This window comes from Vicia villosa, linkage group LG2 (assembly GCF_029867415.1).
Source record: "Vicia villosa cultivar HV-30 ecotype Madison, WI linkage group LG2, Vvil1.0, whole genome shotgun sequence".
NCBI classification, from domain to species: Eukaryota; Viridiplantae; Streptophyta; class Magnoliopsida; order Fabales; family Fabaceae; genus Vicia; species Vicia villosa.
The window spans coordinates 165,346,417-165,369,552 of record NC_081181.1 but is presented as its reverse complement, the minus strand read 5'-3'; the positions used below and the strand labels follow the sequence as shown (position 1 = coordinate 165,369,552).

Below are 23,136 nucleotides of genomic sequence, written 5' to 3'. Positions count from 1 at the left end.
GTGTTAACAAATTGGACAAGTTGTCCCAGAAAAGAAAGCGCATTTACTATACCCAAGTGATGAGCCCTAAGAGGAAAAAGCCCAATGACTATCTATGATCACACACACACACACACACACACACACACACACACACACACACACACACACACACACACACACACACACACACACACACACACACACACACACACACACACACACACACACACACACACACACACACACACACACACACACACACACACACACACACACACACACACACACACACACACACACACACACACACACACACACACACACACACACACACACACACACACACACACACACACACACACACACACACACACACACACACACACACACACACACACACACACACACACACACACACACACACACACACACACACACACACACACACACACACACACACACACACACACACACACACACACACACACACACACACACACACACACACACACACACACACACACACACACACACACACACACACACACACACACACACACACACACACACACACACACACACACACACACACACACACACACACACACACACACACACACACACACACACACACACACACACACACACACACACACACACACACACACACACACACACACACACACACACACACACACACACACACACACACACACACACACACACACACACACACACACACACACACACACACACACACACACACACACACACACACACACACACACACACACACACACACACACACACACACACATATATATATTCATTTCATCATTCTCACCACTCATCTGCACAAGGTTATAGATCTACATAGGTCAATCAAAGAACGTGGAGGTAGAAGGACTACAAGTATGTCATTCATCACAATCCTTTCGAGAATATAAACATCAACCTTTTAGGGTGGCATGCTACATGTGATGCTAGAAGCGATGTCATCCTCAATTTTCCCAAAAAAGAGATTCATAATGAGTATTAAGTAGTCGTCATTTCTACAGGTACGTACAAAATGAGGCACATTTTATAAAAGAAAAAGGGGTGAGAGTTATCATATCTAAAGCGGAAAAATACCTCATATATAGCTGCAGTGGCGCGGACTTCAAGACTGGAGTCATTTTGGACATGGAGCTCCATACCTAAGAAGGGTGTGAATTGTGGAGGTTTAAAATTTTTAGTTTAAAACAAATTTATTTGATAAATCAAAGTTAAAATTAAAATTATGCCACTAAGTGTTCTCCAAATGTATCTAAACAAACTTTGTGGCAAACAGGACAAACTAAAATATATTAATTTAAAATCAATTAATTTTAAACAAATTATTATATAGATAAATTTCATAAGTGGTTTATGATAGATAAATACTTAAAAATTGTTTAAATTTTCAATAATAAATGACGACATCTCTTTAAAATAGATATAATGATATATATTTTTTATTTATTTAATAGTTTAGTGATTAAATTTTTATTTTTTTAACATGAATAAGTGATATATCATATATTCAATTTCGTCTTGGAATAATATGTTCTCACATAATTACCATCGATATTTTTATTTTAACATCTGAAATGATGATATAATAATAAAAAAATCAAATATATTTTTTGTATTAAATTAACATCAATCAATTTTAAAATTTATTATATTAATAGTGACCCATTGTCATAAGTGGTCACATTGAGCTTGTTGTACAAACCCAACATACGTAATCTTACAATTTAATGAATGGTTTATATATATATATATATATATATATATATATATATATATATATATATATATATATATATATATATATATATATATATATATATATATATATATATATATATATATATAAAGTTATTTTAATACATATCTTTGTGGGGCTTAGTTAGACATGCATATCCATGAATTTAGTCTAAGGCTTGGTTTGATGTATAACATGTGTGGATCCCTCTGTTTTTTTCCATCTATATTACTTGAAGAAAATTGGAATCCATTTTTTTACTAAAATTGCCGTGTTGTGGTTGCATTCTTTATCATAAATAAACAGTATTTAACAGCTATATAGCTACAACAAACTTTTTCTGTATAGAGTAACATGAAAAAGAAGGTCTAACTTCTTTTCTCAACATAAAGCTGAATACATAACTATTTTATTTTCCGCAAGAATCTACACGCTTGTGATGCAACCTATTCCAAAGTTTATGAATAATATATTACTTCTATACAAACCGATTTTATGGATTTAAATTTAATTTTAATATAATATCAAGTTTATAGAAATAGATTATTCATCATTTATGATCAGGGCCGGTCCAAAGGTAAGGCGAGTTTGGACCTCGCCTTGGGCCTCAAAAAAATTATTATTTTTAAAGGTATTTTATGCCTCAAAAAATTAAAATTCAGTATATTTGTTGGAAAACAAAAGTTGTGTATAGATGTTTGTTTAGCTTAGTTGCTAACTAAATGATATTTTATTTAAAAGATATTGTGTTCAAATCTTGTATTCAATTTTATAACTCAGTATAAGGAGAATTTCGTATTCAATTTTGTATTGAAAAATAATTCAACCTTGATAAAAAAATTAATATTTAACTACCAAAATTAATATTAGTTTTATTGTAGATACCAAAAAAGTTAGTCGTAAAAAATCTTAGATTTTCTTCTAAAAATCAAATATTTTACTATAGTGGATAAACAAAAAAAACATCGTTTTAATAGTCGCCTTAGGCCTCACATTACGTTGGGTTGGCCCTGTTTATGTTCATACACACAATATATTGTAGATTTAAACAAATGTATTGAAAATGGTTAAGAGTCTTATATGAAATAATATATGAATTGAAAATGTGTTTTAAATTTGTTAGTGCAACAATAGGCGGTCGAGCGAGAAGCATTGACTTTTCTTGAACAACACACCTTTGTGAGAGACACATCACTTTATCCACCCAAAACCTTAAGGTGATAAGTGAGTGAGTTTTTCCAATTATAAAAGCTCAAGTCTCCATTTTCCTATCCAATGTGATACTGTTTTCACTCACTACTCACACTTACTACATTCTCAACACTCTCCCTCAAGTGTGAGTCCACAATTCTCCCCTTCAAGTGAAAGTTCTTCTTACTTCCACAAACTCTTGTACCACACAAAACGTTTCTTACTTACCACCTTTGTAGCGTCGTTGACAATCTTCAACGGAATATTTCTTACTCACCACCCTTGTGACGCTGTTGACTTTCGATACAAGTAAGACAATTCCTTTCTCGAAATCAAAGGCTTGGGAAGTTTTGTCACTAGGGAACATTGATACAATGTGTGACTCCTTTTTAGCAACATCTCTTTGTGAGAGACACACAACTTATTGACCCAAAACCTTAAGGTGGGAGGTGAGTGAGTTCTCCAAATTATAAATGCTCAAGTCACCACATTCATATCCAATGTGAGAATATTATTCACACTACTCACACTTGCTATATTCTCTACAAAGTGTTGAGGAGTTTTTCACTAGGGACATTGATACAATTTGAGACCTCCTTTTCAGTAACAACCCTTTATGAAAGACACACCAGTTATTCAACCAAAACCTTAAGATGATAGGTGAGTGAGTTCTCTAACTTATAAATGTTTAAGTCACCACATTCCTATCCAATGTGATATTATCCACACTACTCACACTTTCTACATTCTCTACACTCCCCTCAAGTGTGAGTCCACAATTCCCCCCCTTAAGTGGAAACTTGACATCAACCTTAGGTTAAGAGCAACACACAAGTGAAAGATACACCACATATTCATCCCAAATCTTAAGGTGGTAGGTGTATCGGTTATCACACAAAAAATTTAAGATGATAGGACCCACTTATGTAAATGCTCAAGTCACCTCATTTCTATCCAATATGGGACTATTATCCACACTACTCACACTTGTTACATTCTTTACACTCCCCCTCAAGTGTGAGTGATCCTCCTTAAGTTGAAGTTCAGCATCAACCTTAGGCCAAGAGCAACACAGAGGTGAGACATACACCATATATTCACTCAAAACCTTAAGATGATATGTGTATGGGCTATCCCACTTATAAATGCTTAACTCCTCACATTTATAACCAATGTGAGACTCCAACTCACACTTGAATTATTATTCTTCTCAACACTCCTCGCAAGTGAGTCCACAATGCTCCCTCACAAGTGGAAACTCTTTTTGAACATATAAACTTGTACCACCGTTGACACCTCTTCCTGGGCATTTCAGTACACCTCTTTCTGAGTATTTTGATTTCAACGGGACACCTCTTCTTGGGCATTTCGACACAAGTAAGTCGGTATCTTTACTCGAACCACGGAAGTTTGAAGCACCAGTGAGACCAAGTATGAGTTGAACCAGACTCTGATTCCATTTGTTAGCGCAACAATTAGAGGGTCGAGCAAGGAGCATTCTACTTTGTGGGACTTTCCTTGAGCAATACACCTTTGTGAGAGACATACCACTTCATTCATCCAAAATTTTAAAGTGATAGGTGAGTGGATTGTCCCACTTATTAATGTTCAAGTCTCCACTTTCCTATCCAATGTGGTACTATTTTCCCACAATACTCACACTTGCTACATTCTCAACAAAAATAAGAACGATTTTTACTTTATAAATTGTTGTAAAGATAAATTTGGACAAATTATAATTCTATCATTGTTATGAGAATTTGATTTAAAATCTATTTGGTCATCTATTATTAGGTTTTCGATATCGAACCATCTATTATTTATATGTACGTTTTTTTTATATTCAATCCTAAATGTGTGAGATTATCTTAAAAATTTCATATCGAATAATATATAACATAAATATATGTTTATAAGTGGCCGAAATTTCCAAATTACAAACCAATTTTATACAGATAAATTAAGTCAAATTTTAATTTTATAAAAAAAACTCAAATTTTCTATGAGTTAAGAGTAGTGCTCTAATAAATTTGTAAATAAAAGAAAAACTATACATGCACTTTGTAGAGAAAATATCGAAGTAAAGAATCTTGGTGGCTTTTCTCTTAGTTTCATCTTTTACATGAACATCATTAAAAGGGGGGTTCTAAATAAGTAGGTGCACAAAAAAGGATAGCTTCATTGTCACAAATCATTTACATCACTAAACTTTAGTGATACAACTTTTTGCAAATGGCAGCATATGGAACTTTAATTTTTATATTCCATAAATTCATAGGTACCTCAACTTGGGCACCCTGCAACAATCATAACATAACATTAACAATTTCCAAAATGTCTTAACATTAAGTGAACCTTCAAATAGTATATTGTGTTACTTTGCCAAAAATCAAAATTATTAATTTTAAAATGTTGGAGTTTATGTGTATTAGAAATAGAAAAAATGTTGAATGTATAAGGTGATTCATATTTATATTTTAATATTTTTAAATAGATAACTTCTTAAAATTTTTGAATGTTTAACTTAAAATGAAACTATACTCTTGCAATTGTTGTCATGTAACCATATATTGCAAGAAATGAAATTGTAAGCCATCTTTGTTTTATGTAAAATGGAAAATAAAAAGTATACACTATAAACCGATCATACATAATGATTCACCCTTCTATATGCTTGATATTGTCTTATATATAATCAACTAAATACAAACTTAACTATACCACAAAAATCTAGTTATAAACAAATCACACATAGAACACACAACACAACTCAAACATTGATCCTAAGTATCTTAGTTAAATGTCAAAACAAAATATTGAACTAGAAACAACACATGGAACATCTAACTAGTCCATTTTCATTGCAATAAGAACACCTTTGAAATCCAAACTCTCCAACTTCACAATCATCTTCATAGTAAATTTTACAACTTCCATAACATGTTTCACAAGGAACAAACTTTATATCACCACAAACTTCACATCCACCATTATCACATCCTTTTATCTCATCAATCTTTTCACAACAATCAAGCAATTTCTCAAGCTTCTTATCATCATGAAGTTTTTGAATTTCCTCAACTCCACCAATGTATTTCCTTCCAATAAACACCTTTGGTAATCCTCCTTTGCCATACTCTTCACCAAGTAACTCTTTGAGCTCTTCTTTGAATTCTAAATGCATTGAAACATCTCTCTCATCAACCCTTATGCCTAATCCTTTCAAAATTATCTTAACATTGCAACAATCTTCATAAGTTTTTCTCACCATACGTAGGCTTGTGAAATACAAGACAACTTTTTCCTTCTTCCCATGCGAGGAAACCTTGAAATCCACAAAAACATCATCATTGATTTTCTTTTCCTCAAAAAAGGATATCTTCTTATCCATCACTTCTTGCTTCTCATGAAATAAATCCTTGAACGAAGAAACAACTTTAAGATCATTAAAATCTATAACTTTAACCTTGAGACTTGAATCATTTGAACCCTCCAACTCAATCATTGGATCCAACTTGGGTTTGTGTAAATCAATGCCATCATCATCATTCTCCATGATACTAGTCTTTTGTGGTTCAACATTGCCATTAACATTGACAACCTCAAAAGATAAATCTTCTAAGTGATTTGGTGATTGTAAAGGAGTTGTCTCTTCAAGACCTTCCATTAGTTCCCATGTGTTGATGATAGTCTCCTTCTCATCAAACTCACAAGTTGGTTTTGTGACATGATTCTTGACAATAGATTTTGGCAACTTCTCGACAATCATACTAGACCATGTTTTGGCCTCATTCTCTTCCTCCTCCTCTTTGAAGCTCTCACTAACCTTTCCACCAGAAAACAAGAAATTTGTCCCGACCTCAAATTCGTTGCACTGCTTATTGTCTGCGTGCAACGAACCTGCGGTCGGAACAAAACCATTGCTTTGACTATGAGATACAAGCTCCAAAGAACCCAATGTCGTTGATGTCAATGCCACGAGATGATAACTATCTCCTTTGCTTTGAGGTGGATGATGTACATGCATTGTGTAGCTTCTAGAAACAGAGCAATAAGGTATGTTGCAATGATTACATCTCTTTTGTTTGGAACTTACACAACCCATTACCACAAATATGAAATTGATCAACACAAAAAAGTGAACCACACAATAAAAAAACAAACTTTGAGGATTTGGTTTGTGGAATCAAAAACACCAAACAAAATGCCAAATGAAAATGTACAAAAGCTCAATGACCCAAAAACTCAAAGAAAAATTGAAAGATTGATAGGGAAAATTATTGGATGATAATTGAATTGATTCCAAAGTCAAATAAAGTGGGTAGGGGATCAATCAATCATCATCTTTCAATTCTTAACAAACATTTTCTAAATCTATCTCTATCAAGAGATTGTTAATGAGAGAAAATAATGATAAATTGAATGATGAGAATGCAATTTCTGACAAAAGGGGTGTGTAGAAACCAAAAGAAGAACTATAAATGAGAAAGAGATGAAATTTGGGTTCATGAGAATGAGTTATGTTATGCTATGATAAGATAACACTCTTTCTTTCTCTATATCTCACTGTCTTTCTCTCTCCTCAAGAAAATGAAACTTCAATGGAAACTCTCTCGGTTACTTCCACCCACGTTGTTATGTTATGTCATGTCATCGTTGTTCTTTTATGTTACATTTTTAATTTTATTTATTGTTTATGGGCGAAACATATTCTTATGTTATTTTTAATAATTAAAGTTAAGCTGAAGTGAGTTGAATTGATTTTAGTGAAACATATTTAAAAAGTTCTAAAGTTAAAGGATAAACAAAAATGAATTTTTATATTGTCGGTGATATTTAAATCTTTATTAATTTAATTAATCATTCAAAGTTATTTTCGTTTTTTTCAAGGATCCTTGTTAAAATTTAAGGATCGGGTTAATTGAATTTTTGTTAAAATTATAGGATCTCACAAAATTATGAGAAGAAATATTTTTAAAATTTTTTTCATAATTTTTGGATAAAAAACGAATTCAATATAAATTTTAAAAGTTAAAATAAAATTAATAAAAAAATAAAATAGAAAAAAATCAACAACACAACACAGACGTTAGTTAACATAAATGACACACATGTAGTTAAAAAACCATAAAAAACTTACCTATTATAATTAAATAAATTTAAAAATCGAGGTAATTTAGTCTTTAATTTTTCAGCTTATCATTGTTGTAAAATACATATTTTTAATTGTCAAATTTTGAACAAAATTTTATACATTTATGTAAATTTTTTTATTTAAAATTTAAATAGTTCTATTCTTCTTTTTATTTTTGACAATGAAAATTGATAGCGTATTTATTTTTTAATGATATATTATATATTTTTTCGTTAAAGTTTTTAAATATTTTACTTCATTCACACTTATTACTTCAAAATTAATGCATGTTTTTAATGTTATATACAATTTATTTAATTAATTTGGAAATTCTATAAATATTTTTGTATGACATCACTTAAAAATAGAGACGTAGTTAATTTTAAGTGTAAATTAATATAGGATAATTAATACTGTTATTTAAAATTGAAAAATTAATTTCCTAAATAAGATAAGTTTTTTTTGACAGAAAATAAATGATATTCATTCATTCAAATCGATAGAGTACAACGTTGCAATACAAATTCAAAATCGCCAAAAACAAAAAGGATGAATCTGCGAACAAATCCACAGCATCCATGTTAATAGCATAAAATGGCAAATTATTGCATATGCCTACAAATAGTAATGTATTGACTGTATTGAGATGTCCGAAATATTCATGCTTTCGGATCTGTAGCGTTGACGGCACCAAAGTCATTGATTGAATCTGCACTAGATCGAAATTAATCTTTCAACCTGAAACAAATGAACACCGCACAAAAACGGAAAAACAAAATACCCGCACAAAGACGAGAAATAAAAATACACCACAAAAATATGGGAAATCAAAACAAAAAGACTAAAATTATGATTAGAATTTAAATTTATATTAAAATAATTTTGATATTATTAATTTTAAATTTATGAGTACAAAATCAAATACGAGTTTGATTAACTAAAATTTGCGGGCGGCAATATAACTACCATTCGCGGTTTTTAGCGCGTGTACAACGATCGAAAAGAATTGAAAATGATTTGTTTTTTTTTTTAATTAATTTTGCAGAGAAATATTGCTCTCATTGACGAGTGTTCACGCGTGAGCAGAGGTTGGTGGCTGGATCCAACTTACAAGATTTTCTAGATACAATTATTTTTCTAACTTGTCGGTTATATTTAGGTTTTTTTATAAAAAAAAATTATTTAAACTAATAAAAATTAGTTTGTTTGATTTGATTTGATTTTTGTAAATTCATTCATCATTGAATCTATACCAAACTATATTCGATATGTCTTTTGGAAATTATAAAGGTATTGAGATAGCTTCGGTATGCCTCTCAGATTATCGAAGAGTATAACCACTGTATTAAAACTGTCGTTTAATTTTTTTTTCTAAAAATTGATCTTTAAATTTTTTTAAATAATTTGATCATTCAAGTTATTAAAAAAACGTGTGCAACTAAAATATATAAAATGATATCAAAATGCACAAAGTAAAATGATAATTCAATGGAGTATATCAATGAATATCTTAATTGTATTTTCTTCTCGTAGATACTTTTGATTTGATAATTTAAATGACCAAATTGTTACCAAAATATTTAAGGACCAATCTGTTAAAAAAAATAATTTAAAAACTGTTGATTTAATTTTATCTTTTTATATTGGTCATCTCGAACCTTCTATTCATAATAAAAGTTAATTCTAAGTATATTTTTAACGTGAATGGAAACATAGTGATGCTTGCTTGCTTAAGTTTTCAATGTTCATAAGTTTTTTTTTTTTTGATATGAACTCCTCATTGTATTAAAGAAACGGCAAAATAGCCGGCAGATTACAAGAGGGAATGGATGCAAATTGTGGAATACAATCAAACCAAGTTTTACTACCATGAAGTCTCCCTATCCCCACCATGTGGTGAGCCTCAGAATTGTAGTCCCTACTATTGAAACAGATAACCACATTTTTAAAACTAGCAAGTAAAGATTTGCAATCAGCAACTATAGGGACGATGTCCGCAATGACAGACAGACCAGAAATACAGTTAACAACCTGCAGGGCATCAGATTGTATCACGAAGTTATCAAAGTGCAGAGATTGGACTAACGATAAAGCCCATTTGACCGCCATTGCTTCCGCCATGCAGGGAGAGACACTCACTTCTAACCGCTTGCAGGCAGACATCACAACACTATCATCTCTATTAAGAACGACACATCCCATAGAAATAGAACCATTCTCAAAACAGCCAGCATCTACCTTAACAAGTTTTAGATCCGCTGAAGCATAATGCAGACGATTTATGTGATTAACAGGAGCGGAGCGCCTCGGGAAATTTGCAGCGTTGTAGTCCTCCACCAGAAGACCAGCTTCCACCGCCACTCTTGCAGGATCATGGATTTTGTTATCAAAAACTCTTAGGTTTCTCGCATGCCAAACTTTCCACAACGCAACGCATTGGAGCTGCAAGATGAACAGATCCTTTCCTGACAGAATAACATTCAGCCAATCTAATATATTCACCTCAGATGGAAGGCGAAATCCCAGCGGCGGAGAGAAATACACCCTCTTCGCGAAATCACAATGTAAGAAGAGATGTCCCACATCTTCACTACAGGAGGAACAGAAAGGACAAAGATTTTCGAGAAGGATACCTTTCCTTTGTAAGTTGGAACGGGTAGGAAGAATGTCCTTAGCAAGCCGCCAAAGGAAGTATCGAATTTTTGAAGGGAGCGGGACCTTCCATATCTTTCTCCATATAGAGCTGCTAACAGAGGGACCAAGGATGTTTGCCACACGCTCACGGTTTAGGACATGGTATGCGCTTTTAACAGAATACACCCCATCAGCAGAAAAATGCCAAATCAACGCATCTTCAGGGGATCTACGAGAAAGAGGAATGCTACTGATGTTATGGATATCAGCAGGCGAAAAAACTCTGGCCAGGGCATGAGAATTCCAGCACCATAGGTCATGGTCGATAAAATTCGAAACTCTGGTATCCTCATCAAAAGAAGTAGGCCGAGAGAGAGGTTTAAAACCTGGGTTACGAGCAATCCAGTTATCCGACCACACTTTCACTTGCGATCCATCTCCAATTCTCCAACGAGATCCCTTTGAAACCAGCTCTTGGGCACTAAGGATACTACGCCACGCATAGCTTGGAGAAAAACCAAGTTTTGCGTTAGCCGCATCACCCCTAGGAAAGTATTTGCCTTTGAACACCTTGACAAAAAGTGAGTTGCCTCCCTGCATTAACCGCCAAAACTATTTTCCTAGTAAACAGAGATTAAAATCATGCACACCCCTAAATCCCATTCCGCCTTCACTCTTGATCGACGACATCCTACCCCAGCTCATCCAGTGAATCTTCCTGTTATCATCGTTAGTTCCCCACCAAAATTTCGCCATCAAAGATTCAATCTCTCTACAAATTCCTTCGGGCAGTTTGAAGCAGCTCATGATATATGATGGAATGGCTTGTGCGACTGCTTTTATTAAAACCTCCTTTCCTGCAGTTGACAGAAATTTCTCTTTCCAGCCTTTTAGCTTCTTCCAGATACGGTCCACCACCATAGAGAAAACAACTTTCTTAGACCTACCAAACAGAACAGGTAAACCCAAATATTTGGAATGGTGATCCACTCCTTGAAAGCCCAATTTATTGCAGATAGAAACCCTAGCTTCATGGCCCACATTTTTGCTAAAAGAAACCTCAGACTTTTGAAAATTCACTACCTGCCCAGAAGCTTGCTGGTATTGGTGGAGAATTTTTAGGATACAGTCAGCTTCTTGTAAATTTGCCCTGGCAAATAGCAAGCTATCATCCGCAAAAAATAAGTGTGAGATAGTGGGCGCTTTCCTTGCAATTTTCAGGCCATGAATATGTTTGTTACTCGCCGCCGTCTTCAGCATGCCGGACAAAACATCTGCACAAAGAACAAACAGGTAAGGGGAGAGGGGATCCCCTTGACGGAGACCCCTACTCGGAATAAAAGTTTTGCTCGGGGATCCATTGATGAGGATTTGATAGCTAACAGAGGAGATACATCGACCAATGAGAGAGACAAAATGAGCCGGAAAACCCATAGCAGCCAGGGTTTGAGTAACAAAGTTCCACTCCAATCTATCATACGCTTTGGACATATCCAGCTTCATCGCCATTGCACCTTTTTTGCCTTTGTCTTTCTTTTTAACCAGTGAAAGCATTCCATAGCTACTAACGCATTATCAGTGATCAACCGCCCTTTAACAAAAGCACTCTGCTCCTCATCAATTATGTCCGGCAAAATCTCTTTTAACCTATTTGCAATCGTTTTTGTAATAAGCTTCATTATCACATTACACAAACTAATGGGCCGGAAATCCGCTGGGCAACAAGGTTTCTTGGTCTTAGGAATTAGGGCGATGAATGTCGCATTCCAAATGCTTGGATCCGCCCCATTATTGAGAACATCCAGAACACACCGAGTAACATCAGTCCCTATAATATGCCAGAACTTCTGAAAGAACAAAGCAGGAAGACCATCAGGACCAGGCGCTTTGGTTGGGAACATCTGTGTAAGCGCTAACTTCACCTCATCAGCTTGAAAATCACGACCACACCACAAGATATTATCTGCTGACAGCTTTCCGGCAACCGTCCCACAAATATCCTCCACGTTCGACGGCGAGGAAGTCTGGAAAATGTCCTGTAAATATTCTAAGAGGATTCGTTCACATTCAATGTTCATAAGTTACTCTAACTAATATGTAGACATATTGACATTGCTAAGTAACTTTTAGATTTTAAATTATCTCAAAGATCTTTACTGACACATTGTCTCAAATGTCGTCGCCCATTCTCTTAAAAGAGCAAATATGATTTATTGAAGATATGTCAATCTAAGATTCTACAGTACTCCCTCCGTTCTTTTATAATTGTTATTTTTTAAGTTTTTTCACATACCAAGACAACCAATGATTATTGTTACTTTTTAAGAAATGATTATTCTTTTTCAGTAATACTCTAAACTTTTTAACACTTTATTTAACTTTTTCCCTCTCTATCATAATGATTAGGGGTAATTTTGACAAAACAACAAAAATACTTTCTTGAACTTTGAAATGTGACACTTAAAAAAAACAAATTTTTTTCACAAAAGTGACAATTATAAAAGAACGGAGGGAATATTTATTTACTCTTTTAGTAAGAACTTTGCTCTCAGAACTGATATCAATGATTTTACGCAATTGATTAGAAGTTTCTCCACAACATTGATATTGCCAAAGTTTTCTATACACAAAATTGAGATTTTTTTACCCATATGCCACATATTTGAAAATTAAATACTAGAATGCCACGAACTGAAAAAAAATACGAAAAATGCCACACTTCCAGTTTAGGTCCGGCCAGGCCTTGGACGGATTGGAGAAGGTTTTTTTTTGCTAGTTGGGGTCTGGCCAGGGGTGGGCCGGACGCAAACTAGGGCTTTTTTTCATTTTTTTTATTTTAATTGAATTTAAAGATTTATTAATTATAAAAATTGTTTTTTTATTATAATTAATGATTAAAATATAATAAAAAATTAAAAAAAATAATATTTTAATTATTAAAAATATGAGTAAGTCACGGGTTGGACGAACATGTGTAGGTTCGGCCAATAGATGGCCGACCATGTGTAGGTCCGGCCAATAGATGGACGAGGACATATATTTTATTATTATTTTTTTGCCTATAAATAAGATTGTACAGCCACATTTGCACTCACACCAGTTACAATTGAAGGTTTAGTGTTACTATTGGAGATGTCTTCTGAACCCCTTCCAACGTTTCCACCTATGAAGAGAGATGCAACATTATTTTTTCAGCAACAAAGCCTCCGCTGAAGATCAAACTATGGAACACCCAAACTTTCGAGCATCTACAGAGGCACTTCGGATGGTTAGACGGAAACATTCTCGAGGGTGAAAAGATAAGGAAAATTGAAAGGCAGGTCACAGAGAAAGGCCCAAATGGAGTAGTAACTCGTTCTTGGAGAGCCGTGAAAAATGACGCTGGTGTCCTTATGATGATGCTAGGACCACATGATATTGTGTTGATGGTTGTAATCTCTTAGAATATGTTTTATTTGTTTCCTGTGAGGTCGTTTTAATTGTTTCCTGTGTGCTTGGTTTTATTTGTGGCTGTCTTTATTTCGTTGTCTTTATTTAGTAATGTGAAATGTTGTCTTAGTTATGTTTAGTGTGAAACGTTGTTTTAGTCATTGATGGTTGCAAACTCAATTAAAAAGACATTATATTACATTCATAAAGCTAGTTGTAGTAAACATTAAGGAGGCCTATTGGACGGGCCTACTACATTTGGACATTTACTTCGGATATGACCTACTTCACGGCATATCCCACACATTCTCTTTTCCTTTTCCACGTCGTCCATTTCGGTTCGAATCCGAGTACTATTTGGGCGGCCTCTTTTTTTCCTACGCATAGTTTCGTCATGACAAAGAGTAGCTCCTCTATATTGCGGCCAATTGTCTTGATGTGGGAGGATCTGGAAGCTTTCTTGATAGACTTTAAAAACATGTTGAATCTTGAACACGTCGGGTATGTGAATGGTGTAGTCTTGGCGTATACTTTCACATGTTGCAATCACATGTGAGCAAGGCAAATGGAATGCTTGAAATTTTCCGCAATCACATGTTCTTTTTCGCAGATCAACACCGTAAGTACCAGTTGGTCGACCACCGTTGCGGTTTATTCTTTCGGCCACCATAAAATAGAACCTCTCCCGGTCAAACTGATAAACATTATGACTGCTTGCTTTGTTGACTTCTTCAGTCATCCCCTTGATACACTTGTCTGTAAAAGTTTGGCCTGATGTCAACCTATTTGTCCATTCATGTCCACGTTGACCAAATAATGCTCCCATCCGAAAATATGTGGCCGAAAACAAAGACGCTATTGGAAGGTTTCTGGTTGTCTTTAGCACAGAGTTCATTGCTTCTGCAAGGTTAGTCGTCATGTGTCCCCATCATTGCCCTCTATCAAACGCCCTTGCCCACTTCTCCCTGGGGATATTTTCAATCCACTCCAAAGCATCTCTATTTGTCTGACGAATTTCGGTTCTATAGTAGTTGTACGTTGACTCCGTCAATGCATATCCTGTTACAAATAATAAACATGTCAAGAAACCGACAAAGATCATTTGAAAAAATTACTTCACAAAGATCAATTAGACTATTACCCATGTTGACGAGTTTTTTTACGTAGTTCCTTGTCTCTAATCGCATGCATAAAATTTTGCGCGATATGCCTAATGCAATAGACATGTGAAGACGGAGGATTTTGCCATCCATTTGCAGGATCATCATAGGCACTTTTAATCGATGGATGTCTGTCTGATATTAGGCATAGATTGGGTTGGGGTGTCACGTGGCTTCTTAGATTGCGAAGGAAAAAACTCCAAGCATCCTTGGTTTCACCCTCGATAATAGCGAAAGCAATTGGAAAAATGTTACCATTCCCATCCTGCGCCACAACCATCAACAATGTCCCTCTGTACCTTCCATACAACCATGTTCCGTCGACTTGAACAATTGGCTTGCAATAAGCAAAACCATGGATGCATGGTTGAAAAGCCCAAAATAGACGATGGAATATCATCTTATCACCCAACTGGCTTCCTTCGTTTGAAAATGCAGGTAACGTTTCCAAGTCTATTATCATTCCAGGCAGATATGTTTTCATTACCAATAACCATTGTGGAAGGTCATTGTAAGATGTCTCCCAGTTTCCATACAGGGATTCTATGGCCTTTACCTTTGCAATCCATGCTTTCCTGTAAGATATATTATAACCATACTTTCCAGTTATATGAGAGATTATGAGCTTTACCTTAATTGATGGGTCGGTGTTAACCAGATCTCTGATGCAGTGAGAGACAATATCTGAGGTAAGTTGTCTGTGGTCTTGAGACATTGAAGTGGTTGTGCAGACATGTGGTCCACTCAACTTACCTATCGTCCATTTGGAGTTCTTCTTGCGATCTGATGCTCTACATTTGAATGGGCAAGTTGGATTCTTGCATTTGATGACATATATGTTCTTATCAGATTTGTACACCCAATAATCAAGATTATTGGTGATATGCCAATGTTGTATAACAGCAATGCACTCCTCCTTATCTTCAAACTCCATTCCCTCATATAAATCAACATCATTATAGTTTGTTTTGTGCGAACCAAATATTGATTCAGACTGTGCCTCTTCTAAACAGATATTTCGCATGTGATCCGGTGGGGCGTACATGTTAATCGGTTGTGCATTTTTCGGTTGCGACGACACAATGATATCAGGGTCATTGTCATCACCAAAAAGATCTTCATATCGCATGATAACACGAAAACGTATCACATATTTGGCTTGATTTACATACATTATTTCCCTATTTTATCTTAATTATGTTGCTTTATGTTGGTATTATGCTGGTATTTTCATTGTTTTAGGTTTTATGTTCGTTTTGAGGACTATTTGTGAAAAGGAAAGAAATGGAGCTAAAATCACTACTATTTGTGCCTAAAAGATGAAAAATAGTGCTGAAATGAAAAGGGGGTGCAAATAAGGCTCAACCATGCTAAAGGAGACCCAAAGGCCCAAAGACACAAAGTCAGCCCACGAAGTAATAAATTGTGCGTGGCCCAAATCACACAAGCAAGTGGAGACGCACGTCTCCAACGATCCATGCCACGTCACCAATGAGGAGACGCACGTCTCCAAGCCCTCCTACATTTCCTCCACTTGAGACGCACGTCTCAAGTCGTGTGCTGGGTCGCCCTGAAGAAGTGGAGACGCACGTCTCCAAGGAGTTCCCTATTTCCACGCATTCCAACGGCAGAAGCTCCCCTATAAATAGAAGCAGTCACATCAGTTCTGGGTGTGCAATTTCCGGCCAACGAAGTGCTGCCGGAATTGTACCGTGCTTATTATTTTCTTCCTGCTTTCATTCAAATAGTTTATTTTCTCACAACAATTTCTACACCGGAAATTGTTGTGAACCTTTTATAAATCTACCCTTACGTTAGATTTATCGCTTTTACTTCCTTGTTTTAATTACCGTTTAAATTCTGAAGAACGATCCAGCCAACTTGTGGTGGAAGTTCAGTACTCGAAGATTCAATTGCAATTTACATTATTCAGGTTTATTATTTACCGCCTTCATTCATATTTATTTGCATGATATATTATATGCCAATTAATATGCCTATCATTATGAACCAAATTTATTTATGCATGTTTAACCATATTAATATGTCTGGCTAATTTATTTAGATGTCAGTATGTAAAATAATTTAACCGTAGGGATCCGAAATAAATTGGCTTAATTATGGTTGATTAAATATCACTTGTTTTTGGTTTGTATGTCTAATTTAATTAGTAAGTCTTAAAACCAATAGAGCGAAAGTTTGAGGGGTTAAGACGGTCAAAGGTTAAAATCAATAGAGCGAAAGTTTGAGATCTTTAACTGGATAGTAGACATAGGACATTAGTTTTAAGGATGGCGAAAGCGTATTAAAACTAATTAGAACTTATTTATTTCCAAAAAGTGTTTTTACACCCGAGCGGGATGGCGAAAGCATACGTTAGGGATATTAGCATGTTCCGAGTCAACAGAGCGAGAGTTTGAGATTAGGAGATTTAAGTAGATAACGACTTCATAAAATAAGCATTTTATTAATTACGTTATTTCCAAAAAGCGTTTCTAAATCTGGTGGGATGGCGAAAGCGTACATTAAGAGTTAGGATCGTAGTCTGAATCAATAGAGCGAAAGTTTGAGAGGAGGATTTTTAAATAACATAGTTAGTAAAGATCTTTGATTTAATTAGAATCTGGCCAATGGAACTTCGGATCACCTAAGTTAGATGAAATACATACTGATATCCGTTTGTTATTATATTTTACCTAGATTTAAGATTTTAGTTTCCCCATTTAATAAAAAACCCCAAATATCATTAGCCTTAGCTTTACATAGTAACTTTAGATAACGGTAGGTCGATTTATAGTCCCTGTGGATTCGATATCTTTTAAAACTACACGACACGACTGTGCACTTGCAGTTATCCCGACTAATAGACACGCAAAGTCGCGATCAAGTTTTTGGCGCCGTTGCCGGGGACTATTCAAGTCGATATCGTAACTCGCTGTTACACCGTAGAGACTAAGGCATTTTTTTTTTCTTTCTTTTCATTTACTACTATGTATCACCCAAACTTTTTCTATAACCCCCACTCCCAGTATTTCGAGGAATCACCTGGATCCTATAAATCCGATCTCGAAATACTATTGGAGAATTTCAATGCTGCGCCACCAATTCATTCTCACCCAAATTACCTCTGCAACTCCCAATCTCAACATTTCGAGGAACCACAAGAAACCTACAATCCAAACCTCGAAACATTAATTGGGGATTACAATTCGACACTAGCTTATCCTCAACCGAATTCCCTCTACAATCACCAATCCCAACATTTTGAGGAACCACAAGAATTTTATAATCCCAACCATACCCATCCTCAACCGAATTTCCTCTACGATCACCATAATCAATATTTTGAGGAGTCTCCAGAACCCCATAAATCCGACCTCGAAATGATAATGGAAAATTTTAATGAAACATCTATGATGACAAGGAACTTTGTGGAAACACAAAATGCGACGCTAACCTACTTCGAGGAACCACAAGAATCCTATAACTCTAACCTTGAAACATCAATAGAGGATTTCAATGCAACTCAAACTTATCATCAACCGAATTTCCTCTACGATCACAACGCCCAACATTTCGAGGAGTCACAAGATTATCATAAATCCAACCTCGAAATCTTAATGGAGGAATTCATTGAAGCACAAACTCTCTCTAGGCTAGAATCTATGATGACGAAGCACTTTGAGGAAACACAAAATGCAACGCTAGCTCCCTTTGAAGAACCTCAAGAATCCCATAATTTTAACTTCAAAATATCAATGGAGGATTCCGACGAGACGCTAACTCACTCTAGATTAGAAGCCATGATGGAGCACTTTGTAGAAACCCAAACCGTCCAAAACCAAGAGTTTATCAAACAAAGTCTTCAAAACAATGAAACCCTTAGGCAACTGACAACTATGGTTGAATCCCTCGCAACTCACAACATGGCGTTAGATACTCAAATCGCCCAACTTGAACAAAAGCCACTAGGAGACTTACTTGAGGAGTATATTGGCACAACCATTAGTGAAGAACAAATTGAAATGCCTGAGGAGAGTAATAATGAGATTGAGGAGAGTGATTATGAGATTGAAGAGAGTGATAATGTGGTTGAAGAGATTTCTAGTGAGAAAAGAGTGGAGATTGAGAAAAATCCACCAAGACAAACTGAAAGGGAGGTTGTAGAAGAGGTAGAGAGGGAAGCACCTATTATTATTCCTTTTCCCTATACCCCACCGATTTCTTTCCCGCAAAGTTTTGTGGAAGCTAAGGTAGACTCCAAATCCATAATGTATGTGAAGATATTGGAAAATATCCACACTAATGCACCCTTATTTGAAGTCTTGCATAAAAAGAGAAATTTAGACGACCATGAAACTAAGGATATCATTAGTGATAAGAGGGTAAGGTTAACCTTTGAGGTGGTCGATAATATCACTAAGCCCGAACTTGAAAAACTGATATTTAGGATAGATCCAGAACCTCCACCACGATTTCAAAAGAATGAACCACCCCACAGAAGAAAGAAAAGAAAAGGTGAGGGATATGTGAGATGGCTTGATAAGTGGCCATGGAAAACGACGATTACTAAAAGTTCAACCGAGGAGTCATTCTCGAGAGAACCACCTTGAGTGCTTGCACTCTTAAGCCGTCGAGCTATCGACGTTAAACAAAGCGCTGCGTGGGAGGCAACCCACGAGTTTTCAGTTTAATGTTTTCCTTTTTATCGTTTGAATTTGCAGATAATAAAGATATGGATCACTTGTCACGTCTCGGCCATATCTAGGCGAAAAATCTATAGACGATCATCTCAAAGATAAATGGGTCTCCACGCACATTCCTACGAGTGTTGCTGCTGGTGGTGACACCATTGATGAGCATGATAAGAGAAGATATTTCCTCCGGACGCGGAGCAGATTTGGTTGTGATAGCCCGCCGGTAGCATCCATACAGGTTCTGTTTTTCCTTCTCCACTTTGGATCGAAACATTGAGGACAATGTTTGGTTTAAGTGTGGGGGAGAAGCTTTACCGCTTTCATTTGTTGTTTTATTGTTTTCTAGTTATGTTGTCAAGTCTTTATATATGATTTTCTGTTGTTATCGAATTTCCCCTAAATTTGAAAATTTTAACCTCCAAAAAATTTTTTTTTGAATTTTGACGCATGGCATACACACTCTGAAAGTATAGAGGTTGTCACACTTTAGGCATTGTTAGAAAGACTTGGAGATGTTTCAACAACATCGATACCGTCCTGACACCCAAAACCCCCTCATTATGTGATATCAATTTGGATGCCCATTATGTCGAGACCTTAGGCTCAAGTTTTCAAAGTAGCTCTTAAGTAGTTTATATTAGCAGTCGGCACCATCTTAAGCACAAACTACGTAGGGAGTCGATGAATATAAGTGAATGATCCTGTTTTTAAAATGATTTAATTGAAGAATAGCCTTCTAAGTTAGGTGACCCTCACCCGGTCATTTAGCCCAACGGTTGTTAAGCCAATAAGGATTTAATAATTAGCACTCACTGTTGGTTGGCCTAGAGGTCACTGGTACTGGGCTTGGTAGGGTGGACTACGGTTCGATCCCCCGCAACCGCAGTAGGGAAAAATGGGGTTGCACCACTAAAAACCAGAACCCCGTGCTAAAGAAAAGAAAAGGATCATAGTCGCTAACCGATTTCCCCTACTATGTGCGTGTACGGATAACGGGCTTAATGTGATTGCGCTTGAATGAAAAGAGTGAAAGGAAAAACGAGAGATATAGGTTGAGTTATAATGGCATAATTCGAATTGTTTTGTATAAGTAGGGAGTTTTTGAATATTGTGTCGTTACGGTATCCTTTGTGTTGATATTTATTACTTATCAATGTAACATTTGCCTATCACAAATATGATTAGGAGTTGTGTCATGCCTTTGTTTCGAATCTTGCTTAATCATTTTCTTTTACCGTGTGGTTGATTGCTTGAGGACAAGCAATGGTTTAAGTGTGGGGGTATTTGATAACACGAAAACGTATCACATATTTGGCTTGATTTACATACATTATTTCCCTATTTTATCTTAATTATGTTGCTTTATGTTGGTATTATGCTGGTATTTTCATTGTTTTAGGTTTTATGTTCGTTTTGAGGACTATTTGTGAAAAGGAAAGAAATGGAGCTAAAATCACTACTATTTGTGCCTAAAAGATGAAAAATAGTGCTGAAATGAAAAGGGGGTGCAAATAAGGCTCAACCATGCTAAAGGAGACCCAAAGGCCCAAAGACACAAAGTCAGCCCACGAAGTAATAAATTGTGCGTGGCCCAAATCACACAAGCAAGTGGAGACGCACGTCTCCAACGATCTATGCCACGTCACCAATGAGGAGACGCACGTCTCCAAGCCCTCCTACATTTCCTCCACTTGAGACGCACGTCTCAAGTCGTGTGCTGGGTCGCCCTGAAGAAGTGGAGACGCACGTCTCCAAGGAGTTCCCTATTTCCACGCATTCCAACGGCAGAAGCTCCCCTATAAATAGAAGCAGTCACATCAGTTCTGGGTGTGCAATTTCCGGCCAACGAAGTGCTGCCGGAATTGTACCGTGCTTATTATTTTCTTCCTGCTTTCATTCAAATAGTTTATTTTCTCACAACAATTTCTACACCGGAAATTGTTGTGAACCTTTTATAAATCTACCCTTACGTTAGATTTATCGCTTTTACTTCCTTGTTTTAATTACCGTTTAAATTCTGAAGAACGATCCAGCCAACTTGTGGTGGAAGTTCAGTACTCGAAGATTCAATTGCAATTTACATTATTCAGGTTTATTATTTACCGCCTTCATTCATATTTATTTGCATGATATATTATATGCCAATTAATATGCCTATCATTATGAACCAAATTTATTTATGCATGTTTAACCATATTAATATGTCTGGCTAATTTATTTAGATGTCAGTATGTAAAATAATTTAACCGTAGGGATCCGAAATAAATTGGCTTAATTATGGTTGATTAAATATCACTTGTTTTTGGTTTGTATGTCTAATTTAATTAGTAAGTCTTAAAACCAATAGAGCGAAAGTTTGAGGGGTTAAGACGGTCAAAGGTTAAAATCAATAGAGCGAAAGTTTGAGATCTTTAACTGGATAGTAGACATAGGACATTAGTTTTAAGGATGGCGAAAGCGTATTAAAACTAATTAGAACTTATTTATTTCCAAAAAGTGTTTTTACACCCGAGCGGGATGGCGAAAGCATACGTTAGGGATATTAGCATGTTCCGAGTCAACAGAGCGAGAGTTTGAGATTAGGAGATTTAAGTAGATAACGACTTCATAAAATAAGCATTTTATTAATTACGTTATTTCCAAAAAGCGTTTCTAAATCTGGTGGGATGGCGAAAGCGTACATTAAGAGTTAGGATCGTAGTCTGAATCAATAGAGCGAAAGTTTGAGAGGAGGATTTTTAAATAACATAGTTAGTAAAGATCTTTGATTTAATTAGAATCTGGCCAATGGAACTTCGGATCACCTAAGTTAGATGAAATACATACTGATATCCGTTTGTTATTATATTTTACCTAGATTTAAGATTTTAGTTTCCCCATTTAATAAAAAACCCCAAATATCATTAGCCTTAGCTTTACATAGTAACTTTAGATAACGGTAGGTCGATTTATAGTCCCTGTGGATTCGATATCTTTTAAAACTACACGACACGACTGTGCACTTGCAGTTATCCCGACTAATAGACACGCAAAGTCGCGATCATCGCACTTCTTGTATTTCATCGTCACTGTACTCATCCACATCTTCGTTAGGTATAAACGGTTCGTTGTTTTGTGTTG

At 35.6% G+C, this 23,136-nt stretch overlaps 3 protein-coding genes across 3 annotated transcripts; all 3 read right to left on the bottom strand.

Moving 5' to 3' along the window:
* Window positions 1-5,548: 5,548 nt before the first annotated feature.
* On the bottom strand, window positions 5,549-7,602 carry LOC131647325 (uncharacterized protein At5g39865-like). The gene has a single exon (XM_058917229.1). It carries the CDS (start codon window positions 7,065-7,067, stop codon window positions 5,784-5,786), a length of 1,284 nt encoding a protein of 427 aa, XP_058773212.1. The 5' UTR covers window positions 7,068-7,602; the 3' UTR covers window positions 5,549-5,783.
* Window positions 7,603-9,881: 2,279 nt separating this feature from the next.
* On the bottom strand, window positions 9,882-11,330 carry LOC131650559 (uncharacterized). The gene has a single exon (XM_058920264.1). It carries the CDS (start codon window positions 11,328-11,330, stop codon window positions 9,882-9,884), a length of 1,449 nt encoding a protein of 482 aa, XP_058776247.1.
* A 3,757-nt stretch (window positions 11,331-15,087) lies between these two features.
* LOC131650558 (uncharacterized) lies at window positions 15,088-16,448 on the bottom strand. The gene is made up of 2 exons (XM_058920262.1): window positions 15,323-16,448; window positions 15,088-15,218 (listed from the first exon to the last, which is right to left on the bottom strand). The coding sequence occupies exons 1-2, from the start codon at window positions 16,446-16,448 to the stop codon at window positions 15,088-15,090; spliced, it is 1,257 nt and encodes a 418-aa protein (XP_058776245.1).
* Between the last annotated feature and the right edge of the window lie 6,688 nt (window positions 16,449-23,136).

Coding starts and splice junctions, on each gene's coding strand:
- LOC131650558 (XM_058920262.1), bottom strand. CDS start 16,448: ATGCGATATGAAGATCTTTTTGGTGATGACAATGACCCTGATATCATT. Junction 15,219..15,322: donor GATTAGAGACAAGGAACTAC/GTAAAAAAACTC, acceptor TATTTGTAACAG/GATATGCATTGACGGAGTCA.
- LOC131650559 (XM_058920264.1), bottom strand. CDS start 11,330: ATGCAGGGAGGCAACTCACTTTTTGTCAAGGTGTTCAAAGGCAAATAC.
- LOC131647325 (XM_058917229.1), bottom strand. CDS start 7,067: ATGGGTTGTGTAAGTTCCAAACAAAAGAGATGTAATCATTGCAACATA.